Source organism: Centropristis striata, chromosome 13 (assembly GCF_030273125.1).
Source record: "Centropristis striata isolate RG_2023a ecotype Rhode Island chromosome 13, C.striata_1.0, whole genome shotgun sequence".
In the NCBI taxonomy this organism is placed as follows: Eukaryota; Metazoa; Chordata; class Actinopteri; order Perciformes; family Serranidae; genus Centropristis; species Centropristis striata.
The window spans coordinates 9876642-9903120 of record NC_081529.1 but is presented as its reverse complement, the minus strand read 5'-3'; the positions used below and the strand labels follow the sequence as shown (position 1 = coordinate 9903120).

Genomic DNA, 26479 nt, shown 5'->3' with positions numbered 1-26479 from the left:
AAGTTTGACAAAAATCTGAATTCAGAGTTGAGCAAACTCATAAACAAAACTTAAAATTTTTAGTTTAGTTAATTGTCCAACTTAAAATTTTATCGAAGTTCGTTGCCTTGAAATTTTGAGTTCAGCCAACTTTTCTTTTTTTGCAGTGCACCTTGACCACCTCGACCACCTCTCACATGAACTCTTCCTCTCAGATTTCTATCCATTGTAGGGCCTCACAAACCAGTGCTCTCTGAACTGGCTTACATGTTCCCTCACATCATTAGCCACAAGTGTGATCAATTTTGAGTTGTTGTGTTCAAGTGGTGACACTTTACACTTTAATTGTGTTTCACTTTTGTCACCTGTGTTCACCATTATGCAGCACGGGTGCATCACAATGAAAATGTGTTGGCAAGTTGTGTCTAAACAGGTGAAAAGTGCTTATGGTTTTGCCAAAAAGAGTGATTGATTCAATCAGTGGGTTCAGGCAACTGAGCATTTGGTTCAGACAATAGGGTTTAGTGTTTTAGCAATTGAGAAAAACTGTAATTTCCCCACAATGGCTGTATAAATAGATTTATGTCCCCACAACATGAGTAATACACACCCACACATAAGCACACAGGAACTTTGAATTACATTTTTTTACAACTGCTATGACTTTTTCAAAACTGTTAACGCACATCACACCTGAAACACACAATTCCCCAAACAGTTAATTTCATGCTCAAAATCACGCAGTGTAGCTAAACACAGACACACACTTCCAAAATACAATACAGTTTTTTACAACCGATATGACCCGTTTGTTCAATACTTTTAACGCTTTTTCAAAACTCTTCACACAGTTACCACAACATCAACCTGTGTGGGCTATACAATTAACACAATTCTTCTTCTTTTGACACAAAATACACACATTTTACACGTTTAAAATGAATTTTAACTCCTTTTACACACAGAGTAAAGAGGAAAGAAAATCAGCATTCATTACTGTATTGTCAAATAGACAAAAAGAAAAAGGAGCAGAAGCTGTGATCAATGTAATCTTCAATCCATTAGTTTTGAACATGAGTTTTTCTGTTTTGACAAACTGTGTGAAAGCAATTGAAAATTCACCAGTTAACATCTACTGTTTTGGTCTTGATTGAGCTTGTGTGTAAAAGGAGTTTAAACTCATTTTAAACGTGTAAAATGTGTGTATTTTGTGTCAAGAAGAATAATTGTGTTACAGTTTTTTACAACCGCTATGACTCGTTGTTCAATACTTTTAACGCTTTTTCAAAACTCTTCACACAGTTACCACAACATCAGCCTGTGTGGGCTATACAATTAACACAATTCTTCTTCTTTTGACACAAAATACACACATTTTTACACATCTAAAATTAGTTTTAAGTCCTTTTACACACAAGCTCAATCAAGACCAAAACAGTAGATGTTAACTGGTGAATTTTCAATTGCTTTCACATGGTTTGTCAAAACAGAATACCTCATGTTCAAAACTAATGGATTGAAGATAATTACTGCAAATCCTGTCATTTACTGTCTTCTTCTTCTTTCATACACATTCTGCAAAGCTGCTCTGACATGGCTCGTTCACTTTTTGTACTGAGTGTTGTACAAAAAAAGGAACAAAATTCATGGCCAACAAATGAAAAATGAAGGACATCATCACAAACATTAATTTACATGTATGATCAATACAATAATCTGTTGATTGTAAAAGAAAAAGGGGAAAAAAGTAGATTTTACTCATGTAAAGTCATTGAGTTTGTGTTCTTCCATCAGTTTTCGTCAGTGTTTTTTATGACACAGTGCTGTGACTGACTGTCAGTGCTTTGGTAGATTTGGTGAACTGTGTTAGTGTACTATTGTATTTTGGAAGTGTGTGTCTGTCTAAAAGTATTGAACAACGGGTCATAGCGGCTGTAAAAAAACTGTAATAGCCTTAATAACCCAGTCATGACACCACTGTGACCTTTGACCTCTTAGGAAACAAACCCAGTGTCTCTGCAGAAGCACACATCATCCAATAAGAGTGGTGAAACACCGAGAGCTGCAACGTCAACTGGATTATTGCTGTGGAGTTAAATGTTGCGGTGACATGTAGCTCACAGTACAGTAACCTCAGCAGCCCCTGCTGGATACAATGCTGTAAAGCATGTTCTGTAGTGTGCATGATAAGAGTTAAGAGCAGTGGTAATCCAAATGTAGTGAGTTTACCATATAAGTCCAATGTGGGATTTAACAACCCAAAAGGAATGTGAAGAAGGTAAAATTAGCTCCACTTTACCCTGCTGCAGTACTGAAATTAAGAAAAGGGCCATTATAGATAAAAGTACTTTATTATATCATACACTGTTGCTCATAAAGTTGGAATAAATGACATTTTACCTCTTTCCATGAAACAATTGTGACAATATGATTTATTCTTGACAAATAAAGTGTATATATTTTCCAAACTTTATTAATCAATCGCTTCCAAATATATCACAATGAAAATCAAACCACAATTTGCAGAAGATTGTGTCTTAAGACATAATAATTCCAACTTTATCCGTGTATATAGAAAACTTTTATCTGATCATTTGTATTTTCTTTTTCCATTATTCCTCAGAGTTAGTTCTGAAGGAGTTAAAGGGTAGAGGCACCCCCCCGATGGGTCTTGAACGAGCTTCTAGTGCTGAATTAGATTTTTCAGCCAAACATCCTCCACTGCCATGGCAACGGTTGAAAAGCTGTGTGTCGGCCAGTTGAGGTGGAGTTTGTTGTAAGTTTCTGGAGTTTTGCAAGGCAGAACCAGACAGTGCCGGAATGAAGTTTCAGTGAGGCGGCTGTGAGCTGATCATAGAAGAGAGAGAAGAAGAAGAAATTATTTACCCAGGTAGGTGAAAGTTTATATTATTTTTTTTAGTTTAACTAATGTGCAACAATTGAGCAAAAGTTTGTTAAAGGTCCAATTGACTTTGATTTGAGAGATAAATGACATACATCTGGGATTTTTTATTTTTTATCTTGTCATGACATCCTTTCAAAGGCAAGGACAGAAACACAAATAGAGAAATCTTTTCATGTGAAGAAAAACAAAACTCCCCATAAATGTTTTCATCTAGGCCCACAACATTCATATTAAGAAGCTGATGTAGAAGTTATGTTTTCAGGGTAAGAATGCTCTTATTCTGTGACTTAATCAGGATGAATCAGGCCGTAGTCACATACTGTGTTTCATTTGCTCTTACCAAAACTCGTCACTTCATAGTATTTAGATCTGGTATCTTTTAGAGGTTGATACAGTTTAGTATTGCGATATTTTGTGTGGTGATATTATATAGATTCATGGCCGCCAAGTATATCGTGTTTAGCGTTCCAATGGCTGTTTGTATTTTCGCCGTAGAGGTCTCACTTTTAGGAATATATACTGGAGATACACTGTAAAAAAATGTCTGTAGATTTTACGGTGAAAAACTGCTAAACCATGACAGTAAAAGGCCGTAAAATGATAATTGGGTTAATTCAGTTTCAGTAACAATGAAACACCGTAAAAGTATATATCAGCAAAAACAGTATTGTTTTTTTTTTTAACATTTTTCTATAAAAAATAAATAAATACATTACTCCACTGTAAAATACACTTGCACCGTGTTTGTAGCAAAAAATATACTGTAATATATATACAAGCCATCATTTTTGCATTTATTTTTGTAAAAATACTCACTGCTACATGTACTAAACATCATATCTCTAACAAAAATATACTGTAATATTTAATGGTAAAATCTTTCATTCATACAGCATTTATAAAGTATTTTCTTGTCAATTATATGGCAGAACAGCGTTTCTTTTGATGGAAATTTTTTTTTACGGTAAAATGTGGAATAAAATGGCAATCTTTCACATGAAATGTCAAGTGCTAATATCATTTTACCGTAATATTACAAAAAGTTGCACTGTATTTATTACGGTAAAGTTCTAGCAACCACAGCTGCCGGTTTTTCCCCATAAAAACAAAAGTTTTTTTTTTTTACAGTGTACTGGTATCATATAAAACTAAAACTATTTAGTTTCTAGATCTAATGAATCTATAGATACCATGTGCATAAGGATATCGTGTCAGGAAGTTTTTGAAATAACGTTTATGTTTCGTTAAGAAAAATTCAGAGCAGTGAAGCTTAAAGTTTTTGAAAGTTTGATAAAATGCTGCAGTTGTTGTCGTCCAGACATGTTTGATATCAGTTCAGTTCAGTTTGACTGAATACTTTGTTGGTCAGTCTGTGGGTTTGACTCTCATTGTGGAGAAATAAAAAGACTGAAGTGAGATGAATAGACTACAGTTAAACAGTTAAATCTCAATATATTGTATCGCAATACTCACCATATCACAAAATGCTTTAAATCGCAATAATATCGTATCATGACCCAAGTATGGGGATAAAATTGTATCATGGGGCCTCTGCTGATTCCCACCCCTAGTCTCTTTTGATAACTGCTATACATGGTGACCCATAACATTTAGAAAACTGGTGGTGAGATCTGTAGAGCACTAACACTATTCCCATGGGAGGATTATGAGGCAGTGGGCCCCTGGGTACAGCATAATGCAAAAGGCCCTACAACTTCTCCTCCTTCATAGTTGTTTTGCCTATTTTTGTTGTTGCTCTTTATCTCTTTTTGTCATTTTTTTCTGTTCTTCTTTGCCTCCTATTTTTTTGTGTCTCTTTGTGGTTATTTTGAGTATCTGTGGTAGCTTTGTGTCTCTTTCTTTAGTAAGTTGGTGGTTATGTCTTTGTGTCTTTATGCAGCTTTTTTGCATCTCTTTGTCAATGTTTTGGTCTCAGATCTTTTTGTCTGTTTCCTGGTCATTTTTGAGTCTTTCCTGGTTGATACTTGCCTGTTTGAGTGACATCTTGCAGGTGAAGGTCAGCTCCTGACACTTGGGGCCCTTGGGTCTGCACCCAGTAGGAACAGTTCAGTAATCCATCCATCACTCCAACTGCTGATATTTGTGCTGCATATCAGTATTTTTCACATGGGCAAACCTCACTCACAAATTTTGGTTTACTGTTAACACTGACAGTCTACACTGCCCTACAAAGCCTAACTGAACTAACTATGCAAAGGGGAAAAAATGAGGAAAACTGCTTTAAAGTTTTTAAACATGTTTTAACTGGCCAGCCAAATGGGTTATAGGTAGGTAAGTGATATGACACTTATTTCTACATGTGTTGATGATGTAATTTTTTTGCTAAAAAATCATGACGATTTATTTGACCTTTGACCCCAAAAATGCAGTTACTGCACTCTGGTTTTGCATTACTGTAAAAGGTTTTAATAGTAATGCACAAACACAGTGCAGTACAATGTTGTTTTAAAAGTGTCTTACAACTCTTTTCAAAGATTTGTGTATTTTAGACTTAATATTATAATGTTATATTTTAGTCTTGATTTCATTTTATCTCAGTTTTTTTTACTTTATCACTATATAGATAATAATTTCCCTACCAAATAAGTTACTGCAGTTATGCTTTGTAGGGCAGTATAGCCAAGACCTTTCTTCACCATCTCACAATAATTTTACTGTCATCTTTCTTGTAGGACCTAGAGGTTGCCATGTTTTCCCTGTCTGAGCTGGCACCTCTGAACCAGCATCAGAGTAGGTCTAAACTGTTGAAGCCCTGGTGGGAGGTCTTCATGGACTACCTGGTGGTCCTGATGCTGATGGTGTCTGTCCTGGCTTGTACTGAGCAGCTGTCCAGGGACCGAGTGGTGTGCATTCCCACGGATCCACTTGTCACTGCAAATACCAGCAATCACAGTACCTCTACTGGCAATGAAGCACTGACTCCATCTTCAAAGCCCCCAGCCTATGTTCCACACAACATCAGCCCAAGTCTTCACTCGCCTCCCCGCGGTCGACGCACACATCTGGCCTACCAGCAGTACATTTACATTAGCCAGGTACTGTCATACTAGCCTGAGCAGGCTTTAACATTGGAAATTGTAACAGAATGGATGAAACCAACTAAACTAACTAACTGTTTAGTCCCTTAACTCACCTATCATGAAAATTTTTACATTAACAGTGGACCACATGACCAGTTTATCCAAAAGGAGTTGTACATAGATAATGAACCCACAGAGAATTTCAGTTCAATTTTTTTTTTTTTTTTTTGCCCTCAACTTTACTACTTTTGGTTCAGTCTCATTGTATAATTTATAAGGCAGCTCTTTATTCTTATCAGACGAACTGAATGCTACCAGCCCTGCAAACAACAGCCGACAGATTGCAGAATTGAACAGCTAGTTAGTGGAACATTTATTTGCTAATGGGCTAGATATTTCCCTCAAGAGTTGAAGACCAAAAACAGAGAAAAAAGAGAGTGAATATTGAACTTAATTTATAGACTGTAGTGTATAAAAAGTGGACGTAGTTACCATGACGTCATCCAGTGGTTTGTGGATTACCATCTAGAAGCTTCATGTTTGACATTTTACCTGTTGCCATCTTGTTTTTTGCAGAGCCATATAAGTGACCATATTTGCATGGGAGGATGCAGTTATCAGCTAGGGCTAGCTCTAGCGCTAGCTAACTAGCTTGGTTAACAAGGAAAATGAAAAAACCAACTCCTTATCAGTGTCATTTAGTACAAGCAAACGCTAAGCAATAACTTTTTGGGTGACCAAAACACACTGTGATATTAAAACACTGTGGTAGCCATTTGTTAATCATAAGGCTTTCTCGCCTATTTTATTCTAAATGGGACATACATACAAAATAAATGTAATTCTTTATCGAACACTTGAAACAAGTGATTGCAAACATATTAGGAAAATGTACTGTGGTAATAAATGTACTGTGGTAATAAAACAAGTGAGAAGTTGGATAATTTATTCAAAGACTTTTATACAATCTGACTTATTTTTTGAACCAGTGGAGTCGCCCCCTGCTGGCCACACAAGGTTGCCACTCTAATTCATTTGGAGAAACAAAAAACCAAGTGATGATGTTGCTCTGTATCGGCTCAGCTATTTGAGAAAATATTAATAATTGCAGTTTCTCTTTCTGTCTGTCTAGGTGTGCTACCATGTGGCTTTGCCTTGGTGCTCCCGTTTTTTTCCATACATTGCCATGCTGCAGTCTCTGGTGCTGGTAGCAAGCGGCTCCTTCTGGCTCCACTTCCCCCATACCTCTTCCCGCATAGAGCACTTCCTGGCCATCTTGGCAAAGTGCTGCGAGTCACCCTGGACATCTCAGGCCTTGTCTCATGCTGCCCAGCAGGAGAGCATCCATGACAAGGAGATGGTGGAGGAGAAGCAACTACCCCAAGCACCTCCATCTTCCAGTTCATCTTCACCCCCAGTTTCCCTCACAAGACAAACAAGCATAGACTCTGGCACAGACAGCCCACTTTTCAAGAGGTCCAATGGTGTGTCCCTTGCCCACCCTCCCTCCCCGTGTCCTTCCACACTCTCCTGTAACTCCACCATGTCGTCTATATCCCTTGAGTCCCAGGGGCACTATCCTTCCTCCAAGCCCTCGATCATGGTTGACAGCCCCAGGCAGGTAATCAGTCTGGATAAAAGCGATGGAGAACAGGCCAGAGCGTTGTTCGAAAGGGTTAGGAAATTTCGGTCCCACTGCGAAAACTCAGATGTCATCTATAAGGTCAGAGATCTTTTAGTCTAAATTATGTATTTACCATGCAATCTACTTTTGTCTGTTACTTCTCAAGTTAAATTTGATCAGGCTTTATCAAACAATGTCAATTTATTCGTTATAACCCCTTTCATCTGTTCAGGTCTACTTGGCTCAGACTGTATTCAAATTGCTCCTGGTGACGGTGATCTTGAGTTACACCATCCCTCTTCTCAGCTCCCTCTCCTTCACTCACACCTGTCACCCTGAGGAGCAGGCCCTGGTTGGCTACACTACCTTTGAGTGTATCCATGTGCTTTCCTCTCTTCTACGCAAACTGCTGGTGGCGTACCTGACCCTACTGGGGCTGTATGGACTGCTGAACTTTTACACCCTCAGTTGGATTTTACATAGGTTAGTGCATTTGTGTACAGTACATAGGGATACATGAGTTGGTGTATCCTGAATAGCTGAATCCTGAATGCTGACGTGAAGCCCTAAACCTGCATTCTTTCTGTTTGCCAGCAGGGGGCAACTCCATTGGCTGCAAAAAGAAGTCCAATTGTTTTAAAAATCAATGAGAAAATGGGAAAATAACCCTATTTCTCATTTATTACCTCAGTTATCATTTTTCCAACAAGTAACATTTTTGTATTGCCTTGCATCTTGATAATGAAGCTAGCTAACTAGCTCTAGCTGATAACTGCCAAAAATGCCAAATTTAACGCTTCAAAACAGCAGTCCACAAATCAATAGGTGACATCACAGTGACCGAATGGTTCTTTTATAAAGTCTATGCAGCAAACAGATAAAGTTAACAGCTAGGAGGTGGAACATTTATTCAGTAGAGCCAGATGTTTCCTTCAGGAGTTAATAGCTGTTTTGGTTCCACTCTCATCGACTTTGTTTTCAGAAAATAAAGCTCTGTTGTACCCCTCCTACCAATACAATCAGACAGACAAACTTAGCAACTGGTGGCCAAAATTAACCATATAGCTGCTAAAGAGACATATATTTCCCTGATGTAGTTGGAGGAGACCAAAAAAGATCTTAATGGACAGCGAATATTGAACTTGCATTTTGCTGAAAATTTCAACTCCATACACATTTATTTCTATATGTAATGATGAGCTTTTGAAACTTATCATTAGGCTAAAACAAGTAAAACCTACAGAAAGGGTGGGCAGACAGTGTTGTTGTAGGGTCAGAAAGGCTTATGAATTGACATACAGTATATCATTCACGTTGTTTAAACATGTAAAATTCATAATTTCTTGAGACTTAAAGTGGACTACACAGGCTGTTATTGTTCAAAGGGCCTTGAAACAAAACAGTGGTGGTGAGGTTGAGCATACCAGAGGCCTGATAATAGGATTACAGTGTAATGCTGTGTTTTGGGCGAAAGTATAATTGTGTGATAAATTTCTCATTCTGTTTTTTATGCCCTACTTAGCTCTTTACGGCAGTATTCCTTCCACTCACTGAAGGAACTGTGCTCCCTGAGAGATGTTCCTGACCTGAGAAATGACCTGGCCTTTCTTTTACACATGTTAGACCAGTATGACCCTTTGCTGGCCCAGCGTCTGTCCGTGTTTTTGTCCCCGGTCAGTGAGAGCAGACTGCTGGAGGAAAGCTTGGAGAGGCGCTGGGGCGAGGAGAAGCTGCGTGCCATGACTAGTGTGGATGCAGAAGGCTGCTCCAGACTGCAGCTGGTGGCCCTGCCGCGCCTCCCCCCGGCCCTCTACACCCTCAGCCAGCTCCAGGTCCTCAAACTGGAGCTCATCACTGATGCAAGGTTTACTGCACAGGTGGCCAACATGACCTCACTCAGGTGAGTTTTACAGTGGTGCAGTCACGGTTTACACATTTTAACCCTCTGAAATCTTGGGCTATTATGTCCTTTTAAAAATCTGTTAAAAAACCTTTACCATGCAATGTAGCTATTAGTTTTTTCAGCGTTACCTCACCTTTATGTCCTGATAATTAATTTTTGTCTTTGACTTACTTGATAAAAATGTTGAACCCAAAAGAAACAAAGGAAAACATAAAATCTGATCTTGAAAATTATATTTCAATACACAGAATTTTAAATGTTGCAAATATGAACACAGGTTGCAAATATTACATATAACAGGTAAAATGAGGATAATGTCTAGTTAAATATTTTATACTAAATGTATTTGACATTATCTCTGGTTTTTCTTGGCCGAATATTGTCAAAAAAAAAATCTGGCATGGAGTTTTAAGCCAGAACTTTAGAGGGCAGCTGATGGCAAGGCTCAATGTTGCTTCATTTTTATGGTCTCACGTCATGAAGAAGTAATGTGCAGGTGCTTTCATGGACTCTAGAGGGTTAAGCAAGTCACACCCAATCAAAAGTTATATCTGTATCTGTATCTGTATCTGTGTATGGATTACTCTGATGCTGTGATGTACTTAAAACCAACACCAAGAGATATGAATATATTAGCCCTGTTTTAGCCTCTCTTCACTGGTTACCAGTCCCTTTTAGAATTGATTTTAAGATTTTACTGATTGCTTTTAAAGCACTTCATGGCTCATCACCCCCCTATATATGCGAGCTGTTGCTGCCATATGAGCCAGAGTGCAGCCTCAGATCCTCAGGCAGTTTCTTCTGACAGTACAGAAGTCACAACGTGCCACTAAAGGTGACCGGGCTTTTTCGGTCAGAACCCCAAAACTCTGGAATTCCCTGCCTGATGATCTTCGACTTGCAAAATCAGTGACATCTTTTAAATCTCTTCTTAAAACATATCTATTTAAAAAAAAGCCTTTTATTAATTTTACCACATCGCCTAATTTTCTCTTTACTGTCCTATCTAATTTGCACTGGGGGCAGGCAGGTGGGGGGAGGGGGGAAGGGTTTACATTTTTTTGTGTGTGTGCTTGTTTCTGTCTTGTATGCTTGTTTTACTTGCTGTTCAGCACTTTGTAATCTTTTGCTTTGAAAAGTGCTCTGTAAATATAGTTTATAATTATTTATTATACATAAATTGTTTCCCTGCACATTTAATTAAGCATTCTTTTGTTTGTTCATACATCAGGGAGCTCCACCTCTATCACTGCACAGCAGCAGTGGATCCCAGTGCACTTGGAGTCCTCCAGGAACGTCTGGAGGTCCTCCACCTCACCTTTACTCAAGCGTCAGAGATCCCCAGCTGGGTCCTCTCCCTCCGCAGCCTGCATGAGCTCCACCTCTCTGGCCGCCTGTGCAGTGAGGGTGGGGTGGGCCGTAGCTGGGCCCTGGGGAGCCTCCGCCAGTTACGTCACCTCCGCGTGCTGGTGATTCGAGGCATGTTACAGCGGATCCCTGGGGAGCTGTGTGAGGTGGCAGGCAGCTTGGTGAGGCTGGAGATCTTCAACGAGGGCACCAGACTGCTTGTGTTGACAGGATTGAAGAGGATGGTTGACCTGACGGAGCTGCTGCTGCAGGACTGCCGGCTGGAGCGTTTGCCCTCTGCCCTGCTGGCTCTCACCAACCTGCGGACACTCGACCTGCAGCATAATAACTTGAGAACTCTGGAGGAGCTGCTCAGCCTGGCTCATCTGCGACGTCTTTCTTGCCTCAGACTCGCCTATAACCGTGTTCTGGCACTGCCGGCCAGTGTTGGTGTGCTGCGAGGTCTGGAGTTACTAGATCTATCCAACAACCAGCTTCAGACCCTCCCCCCTGCACTCTTCACTCTTCGCCGCCTTCGCAGGCTCCTGCTGGCTGGTAACCTCCTTGAGGTGCTGCCTGTGGAGGTAAAGGGTCTGCAGCTGCTAACAGAGCTGGATCTCAGTGGGAACAGGGTAGAGAGCCTTCCACCTCAGCTCTTCAGCGGCTGTTTGGAGCTGCGCATCCTGAATGTGGCTCACAACTCTCTGAGCTCATTACCTAGCGGGATTGCCGCTTTGAGTCAGTTGTGCAGGTTGGACTTGCGCAGTAACAGTCTGGAGGAACTACCTGCTGAATTGGGCTGCTGCTCTGGGCTGCACGGAGGTGGTCTCCTGGTGGAGGACTGGCTGTTTCTTTCTTTGCCTCTTCAGGTCAGGGACTTCCTGAGCCGTTCATGCCCCTCCTCTGGTGCATACTCAGAGGGTCATTCCCGTCCAGAGTCCGACAGTTTCCCATACTTCTCTCCTACACAGTGGAGCTTCTCTTCTGCTCTGGAATCACAGATATAAGGGCAGTTTCCACTACCGGGCCATACCCGGAATGAGGCGGGTCTCACCGAGACACCCCTAATTTGAATATGAGCATTCCGGAGCTGGCTTTTGTCGGGACTTTTTTTGTCCCTGTAGAAGAGCAGGGTCTTTTTTCTCCCCTAAAAACAGCCTGGTTACTGATTGGATAGATCGCTAAGAGGGATGTGACGTAGTACTCTACATGACAACAACACGCGTCATTTGTAAAAGCCGGCAAAGCAGTGTTCCCAACTTAGCGACTTGGTTGCAAAATTTAGCGACTTTTAGACCCCCTTAGCGACTATTTTTCAAGAAAGCGACTGGAGACAAATCCAGCGACTCCTTCTTACTCTTCTTAAGGAGCCGCTAACGAGCCGGAGGCCGGTTTGTTCAGAAGAACCGTCGTTAGCTGCAGTTAGGTCTGCAGCAGTACAGTGTGTATGTGCTGCTGATACAGGAGGTGTTCACTTAGCGATCTCTGTTTGTTTACAACAAGCACCACACACTCTGTGCACAGTTAGCGATGTCGTTGATTCACGATCACTATGTTTATGATCAGCGGAGACTCTGTGCATAATTAGCCATGCTGCTTTCAGCTGCTGACGTTGTGCGCAGTTAACAATCGTTGAAAACCATACGTCACCTCCAGAGTCTCTAAATCCCTCTGGGGGCTAACTTGTAGTGGACACACGCAGAGTGAGCGGACTTTTGAGAGGGTGTGGCCCGAGACTTTCCTGGTGGACACTTTTTCCCCCTAGTCGAAACACGGCTATAGGTATCCTTAGACTTATACTATTGTGTTAGGAAGGCCTTTTTCGGGGATTGCCAATGTCCCAATGGTGAAACGGCCCATTTTCTGAAAATATGTAACAATGGCATTGCACAGCCTTTTTGTATACTGATACATTTTTATGATTTAGGATTTGCTTTTGCAATGCTTGTAGCAAAAATATTCATGAGCTTGTCTTTTGGAAATTAGTTTTCCTGGCTTTAACAAACAATAATGTGGCAGTTACATTTTAGCCCCCACTTATAACTGAACTAAATAAGTGTCAATCGATGGCTTGCAGGAAGATTAAAAAATGCATTCATACATTTGGTAAAAATCTACTGCGTTAACTTTGCGGTTACACTGAGGATAAATTAGTAAATTACTTAAAAATATATATAATAATTATTAATTGCATTGTAATAACTGAGCTGCAAACTACACCACCACTGTAAATCCCATTACTATTTAGAAATCCTTGTTGCACTTCCTGTAAACGTCTTGTTACTCCGAGCGTGCAGAAATGTGCTGACCACTGCTCCTTAGCTTGGTGTGTTCACAAAGGTAGTATTTTTTGCAGGTCTCTCATTGAAAATCTAAAATGAAGCAAATGTTTATATTGTTCAATAGGAAAAAAGGGTATATTATTATTATCTATTCAGATTTTGTATTAACATGGGTGTAAATACTCTTGATACCTCTAATTTATAATAATATTAATAAATATAATATGAAGAGTATGCCGTTGTAGTCGCTTGACTGTGGCCAGTAGAGAACAATAAAAATGATTATTTCTTGATTATTTCTGTTGATCTGTTTGTTTCTTATTACTCTTGTTTGTTCACTTTATTATGGAAATATATACTATACCATACTATATATTTTTTAGCAAAAGTATTTGTATAGTATCAGGTCCGACCTGATGCTGGTAGGACCATTTACCATAAACCTGTTGTTAACAATAATCACTCTCATAATGAAATATTACTTTTAATAACAATTTGACAGATATTAGCACTGTGGATTACAGCCACAAGTTCATTTTGTGCTACAGTTCCTGACTATTTTTCCAATCAATCATATATTTGTTTTGAACGTTTTGGCTTAACTGAGGGAGGGAAAGAGAACATTTTTAATTAAATACAAAAAATAATTCAAAAGAAAAGAAACACATACATATTTATAAACAAACACTTTTATAAATATGCATTTAAACCCTTAAAAGAAAAAAGGGGCTCCTTGGCAGCTGTACAGTTTAGTCACATGCAAATTAATGTAAATAGATCTAGGCCAGGGGTAGGCAACCTGAGGCTCCGGAGCCACATGAGGTTCTTCAGGCCGTCTGCAGTGGCTCCCTGTGTCTGTGACAAAATAATTATACGAAATGAATACTGATTTCTTTCCATTTTTATTCAATTTTTTACAAATTTAAAATGTATGTTTTTGTGTGTTTTTATGTGTGTTTCATGTGTTTTTGTGTGTGTTTTTATGTGTTTTTATGTGTGTCTTTAATATTTTTTGTGTGTTTTTATGTGTGTTTTAGTAATTGTTTTATGTTTTTATGTGTTTTTGTGTGTTTTTATATATGTTTTATGTGTTTTTAGCTATATGCATGCTTACACCCCAAAATCTAATCTCAACCAGATATTTCATCTCGTACATACGAGTGCATGCATATATTCAAAATACATAATAATACATTAATTTGATCATGTAACATTAATATTTATTTAACATGTATATTAATGTCAATATGTTTGCATATATACTGTATGTCTATGCGTTGCTGTAGCCCGCTTTTTTTTTACACTGCGGTGGACTGCGGCACACTTTTTGTCCAATCACTGGCAGCTTTTGCAGATGGTTGTCCAAATCCACCAATCATACCGACACGTTTCAGCGGAGGCGGGACTTCCGGTTACTGGTATAAACCAACTGAGGCCTCCCATGCGGTTTGATCAGTAGGTGGACGCGGAGCTAATACCGACAAGGTAAGATGACAATATCGCTTTCGTTGTTGTAACTACAGAGATTTCAAAACTCTCACTGACTCCTAGGCGGTCGCAAATAACTTTATGTCGCTAAAGACACAGAGGAGCTATTCTGGAAAAAATATCTATAATATTATTTGTTTGATTCAACGTCAGGACGCTACTGAGGCAGCTAACATTTGTAGCTTATTTCGTTAGCTCCGCCGTACTATTTAATGTTCAATACCTGCGTAACGTTAGCCATTTCATATTTCACGTATTGCATACCTCTACAATTATCTACATGTTGTCTCTTGTATGTTTTTGTTCAGTTTAGCACATCAAGTGACGGATTAGTTGTTTCAGTAGCTAGTTAGCTTGCCACGTTAGCAGCAGTTATGCAACACAATAGCTGTCCGGTGTTGTAAAGCGGCTCTGAAGCTAACCGGGATGTTAATCCCTCAGTGGAGCTAAACTCTAATGATACGATTCACCTAATGTGTTTGTGGTATTTTGTGTATTTACGAGGGATGTTTTTGTTTACATACAGCAACAGTTAGAACTGGTTTAATAACTACGCACTATTACATTTCTATAAATGTAGCTAACTTAGCATGGCTCATTCAATGGCCTCACATCCTACAATGGGTTGAGTAGTGCGCACAACAATGCTAGTGTTCAGTGAAGCATCAGTACTAGTACCTCTGTTTACAAAACCTGAGTTCATCTTGTGAAGAAAGCAGACAAACGGCTTTAATCAAACGTGTATAATACGTGCAGTATTCTTTAAATGTTTTTTTTTGTTATAATTCAGTGAATACATATTAGATAACCACAAAGTAAAATTTCATTGTTTACTCAATGTTGGTAAAACAGCCTCTATGGCATCACCTTAATGATAATATTGCAGTAATGCAGTCTGGCTACAGTTAGAACTGCTTTAATAAGTATGCACTCTTACATTTACATTACAATCGGTGAATTCAAATCAATTCCAAAGGATAAAGATAATAATAATAACAATTTATCTTGGTCAGTGTGACTGCTCCATGTAAGTCTCTACTGAGGCTCCTTCAGTTTTGTTGTGATGGCTGGATTTGTATTTAATTGTTTATGATCACTGTGTTTAAATGTTGTAACTTGTCTTTTTATGCTGCTTTCTTGGCCAGCTCTCTCTTGGAAAAGGGATTTTTTTTAATCTCAACGAGACTTTTACCTGGTTAAATAAAATATATATATATTTCTATAAATGTAGCTAACTTAGCATAGCTCATTCAATGGCCTCACATCCTACAATGGGACTGAGTAGTGTACACAACAATGCTAGTGTTCAGTGAAGCGTTTGCATCAGTAGTAGTACCTCTGTTTACACAACCTGCATTCATGTTGTGAAGATAAGCAGACAAACGCAGCTTTCCTCAAACGTGAATCATACAACTATAACCACTTTAAACCTCATGTGAAACATGGCACAAAGAGTAACAGCTTCCCATGTAAACCCAGTAAGGCAGTCTCGATAAATTAATGAACAGATTAATTTTTATGATTATTTAATTGAATGCACCATGAGATTGTGCTTACCACTTCTTTACCGCAAACATGTATAGTACGTGCAGTATTCTGCCCGACAAACTGCAGTAACTACATTTTTGGTCAAATTGAGTTATAACTGAAAATGAAATCCTTGATGTTTAACTTTGTGAGAAAGTTTTAGATTTAAATTTTGCTTTATTTCAGATAAAGAACGATATAAAACCTACAAAATTCAGCTCAAAACCAAGCAGAAATTGCACTTACCATGGTCTGCTTTGGTGTATATATATATATATATATATATATATATATATATATATATATATATACTAATTTAAACAGTTTAATTTATATACAAATTATAGGTTTATTTGAAAGGGAAATTATTATCGAGATATTGATGAATGTTTATTCACTGAAAACAATATATAAAAGCTGAAAGAAGACAACAACATTGTAGCTGTTTGCACTTTTAGAACCTTTTCAGCAAAACAAAAAAAAGAGTGCAATAGAGTGCAGTAACTACATTTTTGGGGTCAAAGGTCAAATAAATCATGTTTTTTGAGCAAAATTATTTCTACATTATTGATGTAATTTTTATACGATTGCACTCTTGTTTTGCTGAAAAGGTTAATTAATATATAAAATAAATAAATATGAATTAATATTATGCCTCTATGGCATCACCTTAGTGATAATATTGCCGTAATGCAGTCTGACTACTCAGCATTAGGGCAGAAGCTATATAGAGATATAACTTACACATTTCTTTTGTATTTTGACAATGTTTATTTTATATCTCATACATATTTATCACCTTCATTTACCTCACACATAACACGTAGACTGCTCATCCCGACCCTGAGAAACATTTGTTTTCCCTCCTTTAGACAGACATAATGGCAGAGAATGACGTTGATAACGAGCTGCTCGATTATGAAGAAGATGAAGAGCCTCAAGGAGCACCTGAGACTGCGGCCCCAGCAGGCAAGAAGGAGGTGAAGGGTTCTTACGTTTCCATCCACAGCTCTGGCTTCAGAGATTTTCTGCTCAAGCCGGAGCTGCTCCGTGCCATCATTGACTGTGGCTTTGAGCATCCATCTGAAGGTAAGGGACATTCACTTATCACTGGTTGTGTATCTTGTTAAATAAACAGACAAACTGGCTTGTCCAAGTTGGGTATTATTAGATCTTTTTGTAGGTTGTTTCTTTTGCACCATGCTGTAGTGTGCACAAATGACAATAACTATGTGTTTATGTGTCCCATAATTGGGAAGATGCTACAATGTTAACAGGGTTGCCACAGATCCTTGTTCTCCATGCAGTTTCTTGAAGTACTTGTTGCTGTAACGTTAATGTGAATGCACCAGCTTACATATTTGTGGGGTTTATTTTATCTTTTTTTTTAGTCCAGCATGAATGCATTCCACAAGCTATCCTGGGCATGGACATCCTGTGCCAAGCCAAATCTGGTATGGGCAAGACGGCCGTGTTTGTGCTGGCCACACTGCAGCAGATTGAACCTATTGATGGACAGGTTAGTGTGCATGTTCAAAACTCTTTGAAGTCTTTGTAAAGGGAGAATTGTCTTTTACTGAAATGATGTACGACCAAAAGCCAGTATTTATTTGCAATTTAGATGTGTTTACATCCCACAATCTATTAGTGATGATACTCACAAGGATACGTTTTTTTTTTTTTTTTTTGCAGTTTTCCTAACTTCGTTTATAGTAACAATTCAGATGAGATGGTAAGGGTTTTAAGAAAGTGCTAGAATTTAACTCTTAAAAAGTTGTACGAACCCAGTAATGTGCTGATATCTCACAATGATGACTGCACAAATTATAAACATGTTAGAATTGTTGCTAATTGTAAGTACACATCACTGCGTTGTTTATATATCTTGTTAAATGGACCCTTTCAATGCTACATTTATTATCTGTTTTAAATAATCAGTCATGGGAAAAAGTATTAAAGTTTAATTGTAGAGCTGATATCTAGCTATTTTCCATGGTTTTCTTGATAATGATTTTGGTTATTATCAAGAAAACCATGGAAAATGGCTCGATATCAGCTCTTAAATTAAACTCTTATGAGTTATTTTTGTTATCATTATATTAGTCCAAACAAATGTACCTTTAGTTTTACCAGACATTAAAATGAACAAGGAATTGAAGAAAAGGGGTGGTCTAATAAAATGACTGTAGGTGTAAATATCAAATATCATTGAATGACTTTAAGGTTTTGCATTAACTAGAACCAACAATTCCTGTTGTATTGGAGCGGTCCAGAACAAAATGGGTTCTATCTTACTGCTTAAAAATATATCACAACCCCTTGCAAAAAAAGTGTCTGATTCAGTGTTTCTGTGTGTCTGCTTCTCAGGTGTCTGTATTAGTCATGTGCCACACGCGAGAGTTGGCCTTCCAGATCAGTAAAGAGTACGAGCGTTTCTCCAAGTACATGTCTTCAGTAAAGGCAGCAGTATTCTTTGGTGGCATGGCCATTAAGAAGGACGAGGATGTCTTGAAGAAGAACTGTCCTCATATTGTGGTGGGAACGCCGGGCCGAATCCTCGCTCTCATCCGGAACAAGACCCTCACCCTGAAGAACGTCAAGCACTTTGTCCTGGATGAGTGTGACAAAATGTTGGAGCAGCTAGGTGTGTTTTAGTTCACACTTTTTAAAAATTAAATATTGGCTGGCTTTTCTTCTCAGTTCTACTTCAGGTCCTCTGGTGCGGTTATTCGCCCACCAACCACTTTTTACTTGTGTATTTATTTTTATGTCTCTGATGTCTTTGTAACAGACATGAGGCGTGACGTACAGGACATCTTCAAGATCACACCCCATGAGAAGCAGGTTATGATGTTCAGCGCTACCCTGAGTAAGGAGATTCGACCAGTCTGCCGCAAATTCATGCAGGATGTAAGTGACCGGTGATGTTGTCGACTCAGACTTTCCATTTAATTTTACATGTTTTTTTTGCCGTGATACTCAAACAGGGAGTTCAAGAGGTTTACATAACTGTCCCTCTTTCATCTCCTCCTGCACAGCCTATGGAAGTATTTGTGGACGATGAGACCAAACTTACACTCCACGGCCTGCAACAGTACTACTGCAAGCTGAAGGACAGCGAGAAGAACCGCAAGCTCTTTGACCTGCTCGACGTGTTGGAGTTCAACCAGGTACAGTGATGGAGCTGTTGCATGGAGCATGTCTGTCATATTGCATGGATTTTTGCTTGCTGTTGTCAAACGTAGGAGCAAATATTTATAAAGCCATAAATTGTATTGTTTAATTGGACCGTAGTCTATTTTTTCCTGGGGTACCAAAGGGAACAAAGTTCACCTACCAGACAATAAAAACAGTTCCAGTTCTATTCCAATCCTGCCCCGGTGTGTATATATATCTTACTCTTGCTCTACCAATCACTCCCCACACCAACTGAACACAGAGTCATCCTTGGCTGGGCAGTATATCTGTATTTTGAGTTATACCAATATATTTTAGAAAGAGATATGTAGTTGAGACAATACCAATGTATAATATCTTTTTATGTTGCCTTAACCTATGACCACTATTTGTTTGCTCTTCTCTGAGCACCAAGGTTATAATAGTTTTGGAGTTTTCAGTAGTTTCAATTTAAATTTCGTTGTGATTTCTTTTTTTTTTTTTTTCCAAATTCACTTAGTTTTAATGAGTTGTTAGTGAGTTTGCTAGTTTTTATTAGTTTTTATTTTTTGGAAAATGCTTAGTTTTAGTTTAGTTTTTATTAGTTTTAATGTTAGTTTTAGTTTTTTTGTAATGGGGTATTTGTTGGGTCCGAGATTAAAAAAAGTCACAATAAATGTTTCCTTTATTTCCTTTGTCTGATCCATCTCAGCCCCAATAAATTTATTAAGTCATAAAACCAGATAGATGAAATAGATTTCATATCAACCAAAAAGGTTTACGTATGAAAAAAGTTGACAAAGACGAAAACGAAGGACATTTTCACTATAATTTTAGTTAGTTTTGTAACCACACAATAGTTTCATTTAGTTATCGTTTTTTAAATGCTCTTGTTTTATTTTTATTTCAGTCAATTATAATAACCTTGCTCCACACTAGCAAGAGCTAGTTCCTAAGGAGAAAAAAACAATGGTTCTCTAATTTGGACGTATTTTGGATTGCAGAAGGAGGGCATCTGAATCTGATGAAATTGCTTCAAGGTGGAATGTTTTTTAATTTGATAAAGTCTTTAAATAAAACAGGTCGATGATTTCTTGTGGCACAGTTAAAACTAAACACTTTGCACGTTTTGTTTAAAATACCAATATAGATTGTATATCGCCATTCGGCCTAAAAAACAGGATATGAGTTTTGGTCTATCGCCCAGCCCTACCTTGTACTACTACTTTGTGAGAAAACTCATTGAAATAATGTCTTCCATAGCCCTTTACCATAACCATAACCATCACAACAATATATGTTACTCATGCACCTGTCCTATGTGATATCATTCATATGACCATTAATCATGGGGAACTTTTCTTTTCTTTTACAAATTCAGTTTTGACACTGTAATATTCTACAACTGCAAAAAAAAACTAAAAATATGATTTTGTCTGTATTGATGTCTTCTCAAACATAAACTACTATGGAGCAGGATAGCCGTTAGCTGTAACCATGGCAGTTTCTTCAACTCTGCTATTCTCCAAATTACCTAGTCAGTCAAGTATGGGCGAGACTTGATAAGAATTTTTAGTCTGGGACACGTCTCGTCCCAGGCTTACAGAGGTGACTCCATACAGTGTTGAATTGGTTGCTTTTTAAACTGTTTATTACCAATGAAAGAAATGATATACAATGTGTGAATAGTGAGCTTTTAGATGTGCTTGTTGGTTGAATCCCTGTTTTCGGTGTTTGTGTGGCTGTCTGTAGCCTTACTCTGAACATGGATATAAAAGTGGTTTTGTTCCCATTTAACTCTTGCAAGGAGTTAATTATTAAGCCTATTTAGTTAAACTATTCTTTTAAAACGATCACTGTGACAAAGTTTTTTGGTAGCAGCCCATTGATCCTCAGCTGCTGTATCTCACTTCCTCTGTTTTGCCTCTAGGTGGTGATCTTTGTCAAGTCAGTGCAGCGCTGCATCGCTCTGGCTCAGCTTCTGGTGGAACAAAATTTCCCTGCCATCGCCATCCACAGGGGGATGGCTCAGGAGGAGAGGTGAGACTCTCTCACACACACACACACACACACACACACATACCTACTCTCACAAACATATGCTCAATTGAGCTCTGAATGCTAAGTATGTTTATGGAGCATGAGGCCTCATCAGTTAACTCAACACATCATTACCTTCAAAGAGGGACACAGTCCCGTAATGCCTGCAGCAGCTGTGTTGATAATTCCCTCTCTGGCTCTGTCCTCCGTCCTGCTCCAGGCTGTCTCGCTATCAGCAATTCAAGGACTTCCAAAGGCGGATCCTGGTGGCCACTAACCTCTTTGGCCGAGGGATGGACATCGAGCGTGTCAACATTGTCTTCAACTACGACATGCCAGAAGATTCTGACACCTACTTGCACAGGGTGAGAAATGGAAACACCTCTACCTGTTTCCCCTTCTATGTTTGTTCTTTGTAGCAGCTTAACCCGTTGGAGCCGGACACTGGAAAGCCAATACGTCGTTTTTTAGTATTTGTATAAGCTCTCAAATACTTTTTGAATTTTATTTCTATCTGCTACAGAGGCTGAAAAATCTATTATTTAGTAGAAGCGTTGACACTTCTGTTGAATTTCCAGAAAAACTTCAGGTTTTTTTTAGGGAGTTATTTTAAAATCGCCCAGAGGTTTTACAGGCGTTTTAGGCCTCAATGGGTTAAGGGCTGTTTCCACTACCGCCCAATACTCTGAATGAGGCAGATCTCACTCGCCGAAATGCCCCTAATTTGAATACGAGCAGTCCGGAGCTGGCTTTTGTCTAGACTTTTTCGTCCCTGTGGAAGAGCAGGGTCTTTTTTTTTTTCTCCCCTGAAAACAGCCTGGTTACTGATTGGATAGATCACTAAGCAGGATGTGACGTAGTACTCTACACGACAACAACACACGCCATTTGTAAAAGCCAGCGAAGCAGTGTTGCTAACTTGGCTACATTGTTGCTATATTAAGCAACTTTTCTGCTCTTAACGAGCTGCGGTGGCCAGCGGCTCGTTAAGAGGAGTAAGAACAAGTCGAAGCGCCACATTCCTCCTGCAGCAGTCTCTCCCAGCTGCAGTCACAGAGCTGGCTAACAGTTAGCTCTGTAGCAGTACAGTGTGTCTGTGCTGCTGCTGCAGGAGGTGTTCACTTAGTGATCTTTTGTTTACAACAAGCACCAGACACTCTGTGCACAGTTAGTGATGCAGGTTAATTCACGATCACTATGTTTATGATCAGCGTGACGCTGTGCATAATTAGCCATGCTGCTTTGTTTATGATCAGCTGCTGATGTTGTGCACAGTTATCGACGGCGGCCACAGTTGAGTCTCCCGTGTGTAATCAGCTGCGACAATCGAAAACCATACGTCACCTCCGGAGTCTCTAAATCCCTCTGGGGGCCTTTTTGTAATGGAGACACGCAGAGTGAGCGGACTTTTGAGAGGGCGTTGCCTGAGACTTTCCCGGTGCCCACTCTTCCCCCTAAAGGAAACACGGCTTTAGATGTGTGTGAAGTTGCTTCCCTTTTCAGAGGCAGGAACGTGTGTCTTTGCATCCAAACGCCATAAATATTGCTGTAACCCAGCGTTGATTTTTCAACATTGATATGACTATATATTGTTGTATATATTTTACTATACTGTTTCTATCGCAAAGTAAGAAATAACAATAGACTGGGGTTTTGTTTAAAATCGCATACTAGTGTACTGACTACTACATACTCAATCAGTATGTTCTGCACCCTGAACACACTTGTTTCTACTAGACCCATAGGATGTTAGTTTAATAGGCTAGGATATAATATTGCCATGCAAAATATTGCGATACTATGCTGTATCAATTTTTTCCCCACACGTCTAGTTTCAATATATATTTTTTTGCTGTTGGTAGAAGTTTGTTCTGTAAATGTGATGATGAAAGAGAAAGTGAAAGGTTTTGGTTTAGGAAATTGCTTATTTGACTCCAAAACCTCTGCATGTTTCTGTTATAGCCTCATTGTGTAAAGTCTAACATTTTGCCATATGCTTGTGATTTAACTCACTGCTCCTCTGCTCCCAACAGGTTGCCCGTGCTGGTAGGTTTGGAACCAAAGGCCTGGCTATAACTTTTGTGTCAGACGAGACCGACGCCAAGACCCTGAACGATGTGCAGGACCGCTTCGAGGTCAATGTGGCCGAGCTGCCCGATGAGATTGACATCTCCTCTTACAGTAAGCCTTTCCCTTTGCTAATGCTCCATCTTAGCCGAGCTGCCCCGATGGGCCGGCCTGTCGGAATGACTGTCATTTGTGGATTAATGGGTTCAGAGCACTTTGCTATCAAAACAACACACTCTCAGTGCTAATTGTCGATGCCGTGCGTTTCGCTGGGCTGTTAAATCCAACGAGATCTTGTCAGCTGAACATTGCCCCACAGATAATCAGCTGGTGTAATAAACCTTGAGTCATCTTGGCAGCTTGAGCCAGCAGCTGGTGCTGCCATGTAACTGTTGGGCTCTCATCACATGGAAACTGCCCTTACATGTTTAACCTGTTGCTGAAAAGTTGGTATGCTCAGCTGTTGCTCATCGCGCTGATCTTGTACATGCTCAACCCGTGTCTCTCCTCCTCTGTCCCCTTTTAGTCGAGCAGTCCAGATGAGTCCTCCAGCAGAGCAGAAGTCTCCTCTTCATGGATCTCGTGTCTTGTATTTGGACGTAGACGTATTTCACTGTTGATTTGAAAGCTCTGCTCGTTCCCTGTGCTCACCAAACATTTATTTTTATTGTCAGTTTTTGGGGATGGGGGGGGGGTATGGTCGATTTTAATTTGTCTTTTACTGTTTGTTTTTTTTCTTTTTTGCTTAATGAAATTAAAACTTTTTATAAAATGCCATTTTTACTGTTGTCTCTTGTGAGGCTATTCTTGTCTCTTGCCCCCAATTACAATAATCTCCAGCAGAGCTTCAGGGAAACGTATAGGAAAGTAGTTCCAAGGAACATGTAAAAGTGAATTTTAGCCCCTTTTTTAAATGTTAAACACGTTTGTGTAGGAACTTATTTGTTTTCTGTCCCCCCCCAATGCAACAGTTGATCTTTAAAGTCATGTAGTGGCAGTTCAGTAAATCTTGGCTCAGATGGCAGCTCTCTTTCATTGATTTTCCAATTGAATGCCTCCAATAAATGAAGTCACCAAGTGGAGTCCTAGTAGTAATTTTGTACGTCATTAAAACATTAATGCTTCAATGCACACTTGCCACCAAATAAAAATGCATCTTTAGTGCTTGTTTAATCAGTCTAGAATCAAGGCCATGGCTATAATTTTATTTTTGGAGTGAACTGTCCCTTTAAATGTGTATCTGTTTGTATTTTGATGTGTTATTATTTCACACACAACTAAAATCACAAAATATAAATTACACTTAATGATTAGCAAGTCTAAGCATGATGATTTTGTGTTGACATTGTAATTGTGTATATTTTTACTGTAGCGTGCAGATATTGGCATTTAAATCAAAACATGCCAAGTACAGCCTCACGGCTGTTAGTATGGCGGTATTTGAGAATTAGTGAAATCTCAACTTTGGGTACAAGGTTCCAAGGAAATCCTTGAAAGTTCTTGGAATGTAAGTGAAAACGGCAAACATGTTTTAATGTTAAACTTCTGTAGAATGCTCTCACAGCATGTATTTAGGTTGTTTACAGTACAAAAGCATCAGATTCAATGTGATATGGTGACAAAGTATTTACAATACAACAGTCAGTGGTGGAAAGTAACTAAGTACATTTACTCAAGTACTGTACAATTTTGCGGTACTTGTATTTTTCTTGAGTATTTCCATTTTATGTAACTTTATACTTCTACTTCACTACATTTTAGGCAAAAATTATTTTTACTCCACTACATTTAGCTAACAGGTTTAGTTGACAGGTCGAGATTTAACATAAAAAACATGACCAATTTAAAGTGATTACTTTAAAAATATAATAATTAATCTTAAAACAGTATATTCACTAATGAGACATCTTTACAAAATTAAAACACTGCTTAAATAAATGCATCAATACAAATGTAATATATTAAGAATATATTTAACAATCTGAGTGGGTTCATTCTGCATAACAAGTACTTTTACTTTTGTACTTTTACTTCAGTAGGTTTTGAATGCAGGACTTTTACTTGTAGTGGAGTCATTTCACAGTGTGGAATTAGTACTTTTACTGAAGTAAAGGATCTAAATACTTCTTCCACCACAGGACTCGGGTATTGATGACTCAACTCTGACTCTCTTTGGTGACTCGGACTTCGACTCTAACACTGGGACTTGAGACTGACTCGGACTCTAGAATTGGTGACTCGACTATAACACTGTCTATATACAATGTTTTAATTGTAGTGGAGTAATTTCACTTTGTGGTATTAGTACTTTTACTTAAGTCAGAGATCTGATTACTTTTCCACCACTGACTAGAGTTCAGTACTATATAAATGATATACAGGTGCATCTCAATACATGGAAAAGTCCATTTCTAGTAGTTTAAGTCAAACAGCCCCAACCAAGTAATGAGTCATATAGATAGACATACTTTTCAGAGGTCAACATTTCCATATTAAACATACTTTTTAAAAGAAATTAAAGACATGAAATGTTTCATTCTGTGTGTAACAAGGTTATGATAGTTAACGAAATAACGAAAACTAGAATTGAAAAAACATTTTTGTTACCTGAAATAAAAATGAAAACGAAAAAAACTAAGCATTTTCCAAAATATAAAAAGTAATTAAAACTAACTGAATTTGAAAACAAAAAATCACAACAAAATTAAAACAAAAACTAATGAAAAATCCAAAACTATTATAACCTTGGTGTGTAATGGATCTACATAATGTGTTATTTCTACTTTTTGAATTGAATTACTGACATGAATAAACTTTTCTATGATATTGTAATTTATTGAGATGCACCTGTAAATAGCTACTTTAAGACATTTTAAATTTAACTTTGGATAAGGTGTTCTATCAAACATGATAGGAAAAACTCTCGTAAATGTTCAACACCAAGAAAAGGAGTGAAAATATCTTTATTCAAAATGCAAAATGATGAGCTCATTCAAACTCTGTGTTAAGCAACCAGTTTCCAACAGAATTAGCTGTGAGGAACATGTGAACAAGTCTTTTAATATGTAATCTTCAAAAGCATGACTTTATTACAGATGGTATCGATGTACACTAACAGAC

At 38.6% G+C, this 26479-nt stretch overlaps 2 protein-coding genes across 2 annotated transcripts; both read left to right on the top strand.

The window, feature by feature from the left end:
- The first annotated feature begins 2811 nt into the window (after nt 1–2811).
- Nucleotides 2812–13194, top strand: si:ch211-106h11.1 (volume-regulated anion channel subunit LRRC8D). The gene is made up of 6 exons (XM_059348343.1): nt 2812–2869; nt 5578–5940; nt 7058–7648; nt 7782–8032; nt 9072–9449; nt 10684–13194. Exons 2-6 carry the CDS (start codon nt 5593–5595, stop codon nt 11804–11806), a joined length of 2691 nt encoding a protein of 896 aa, XP_059204326.1. The 5' UTR covers nt 2812–2869; nt 5578–5592; the 3' UTR covers nt 11807–13194.
- Nucleotides 13195–14427: 1233 nt separating this feature from the next.
- ddx39ab (DEAD (Asp-Glu-Ala-Asp) box polypeptide 39Ab) lies at nt 14428–24136 on the top strand. Its single transcript, XM_059348603.1, has 10 exons — nt 14428–14566; nt 16969–17185; nt 17488–17615; nt 18464–18740; nt 18888–19006; nt 19135–19266; nt 21183–21292; nt 21513–21657; nt 23326–23473; nt 23886–24136. Exons 2-10 carry the CDS (start codon nt 16978–16980, stop codon nt 23900–23902), a joined length of 1284 nt encoding a protein of 427 aa, XP_059204586.1. The 5' UTR covers nt 14428–14566; nt 16969–16977; the 3' UTR covers nt 23903–24136.
- The last annotated feature ends 2343 nt before the right edge of the window (nt 24137–26479 follow it).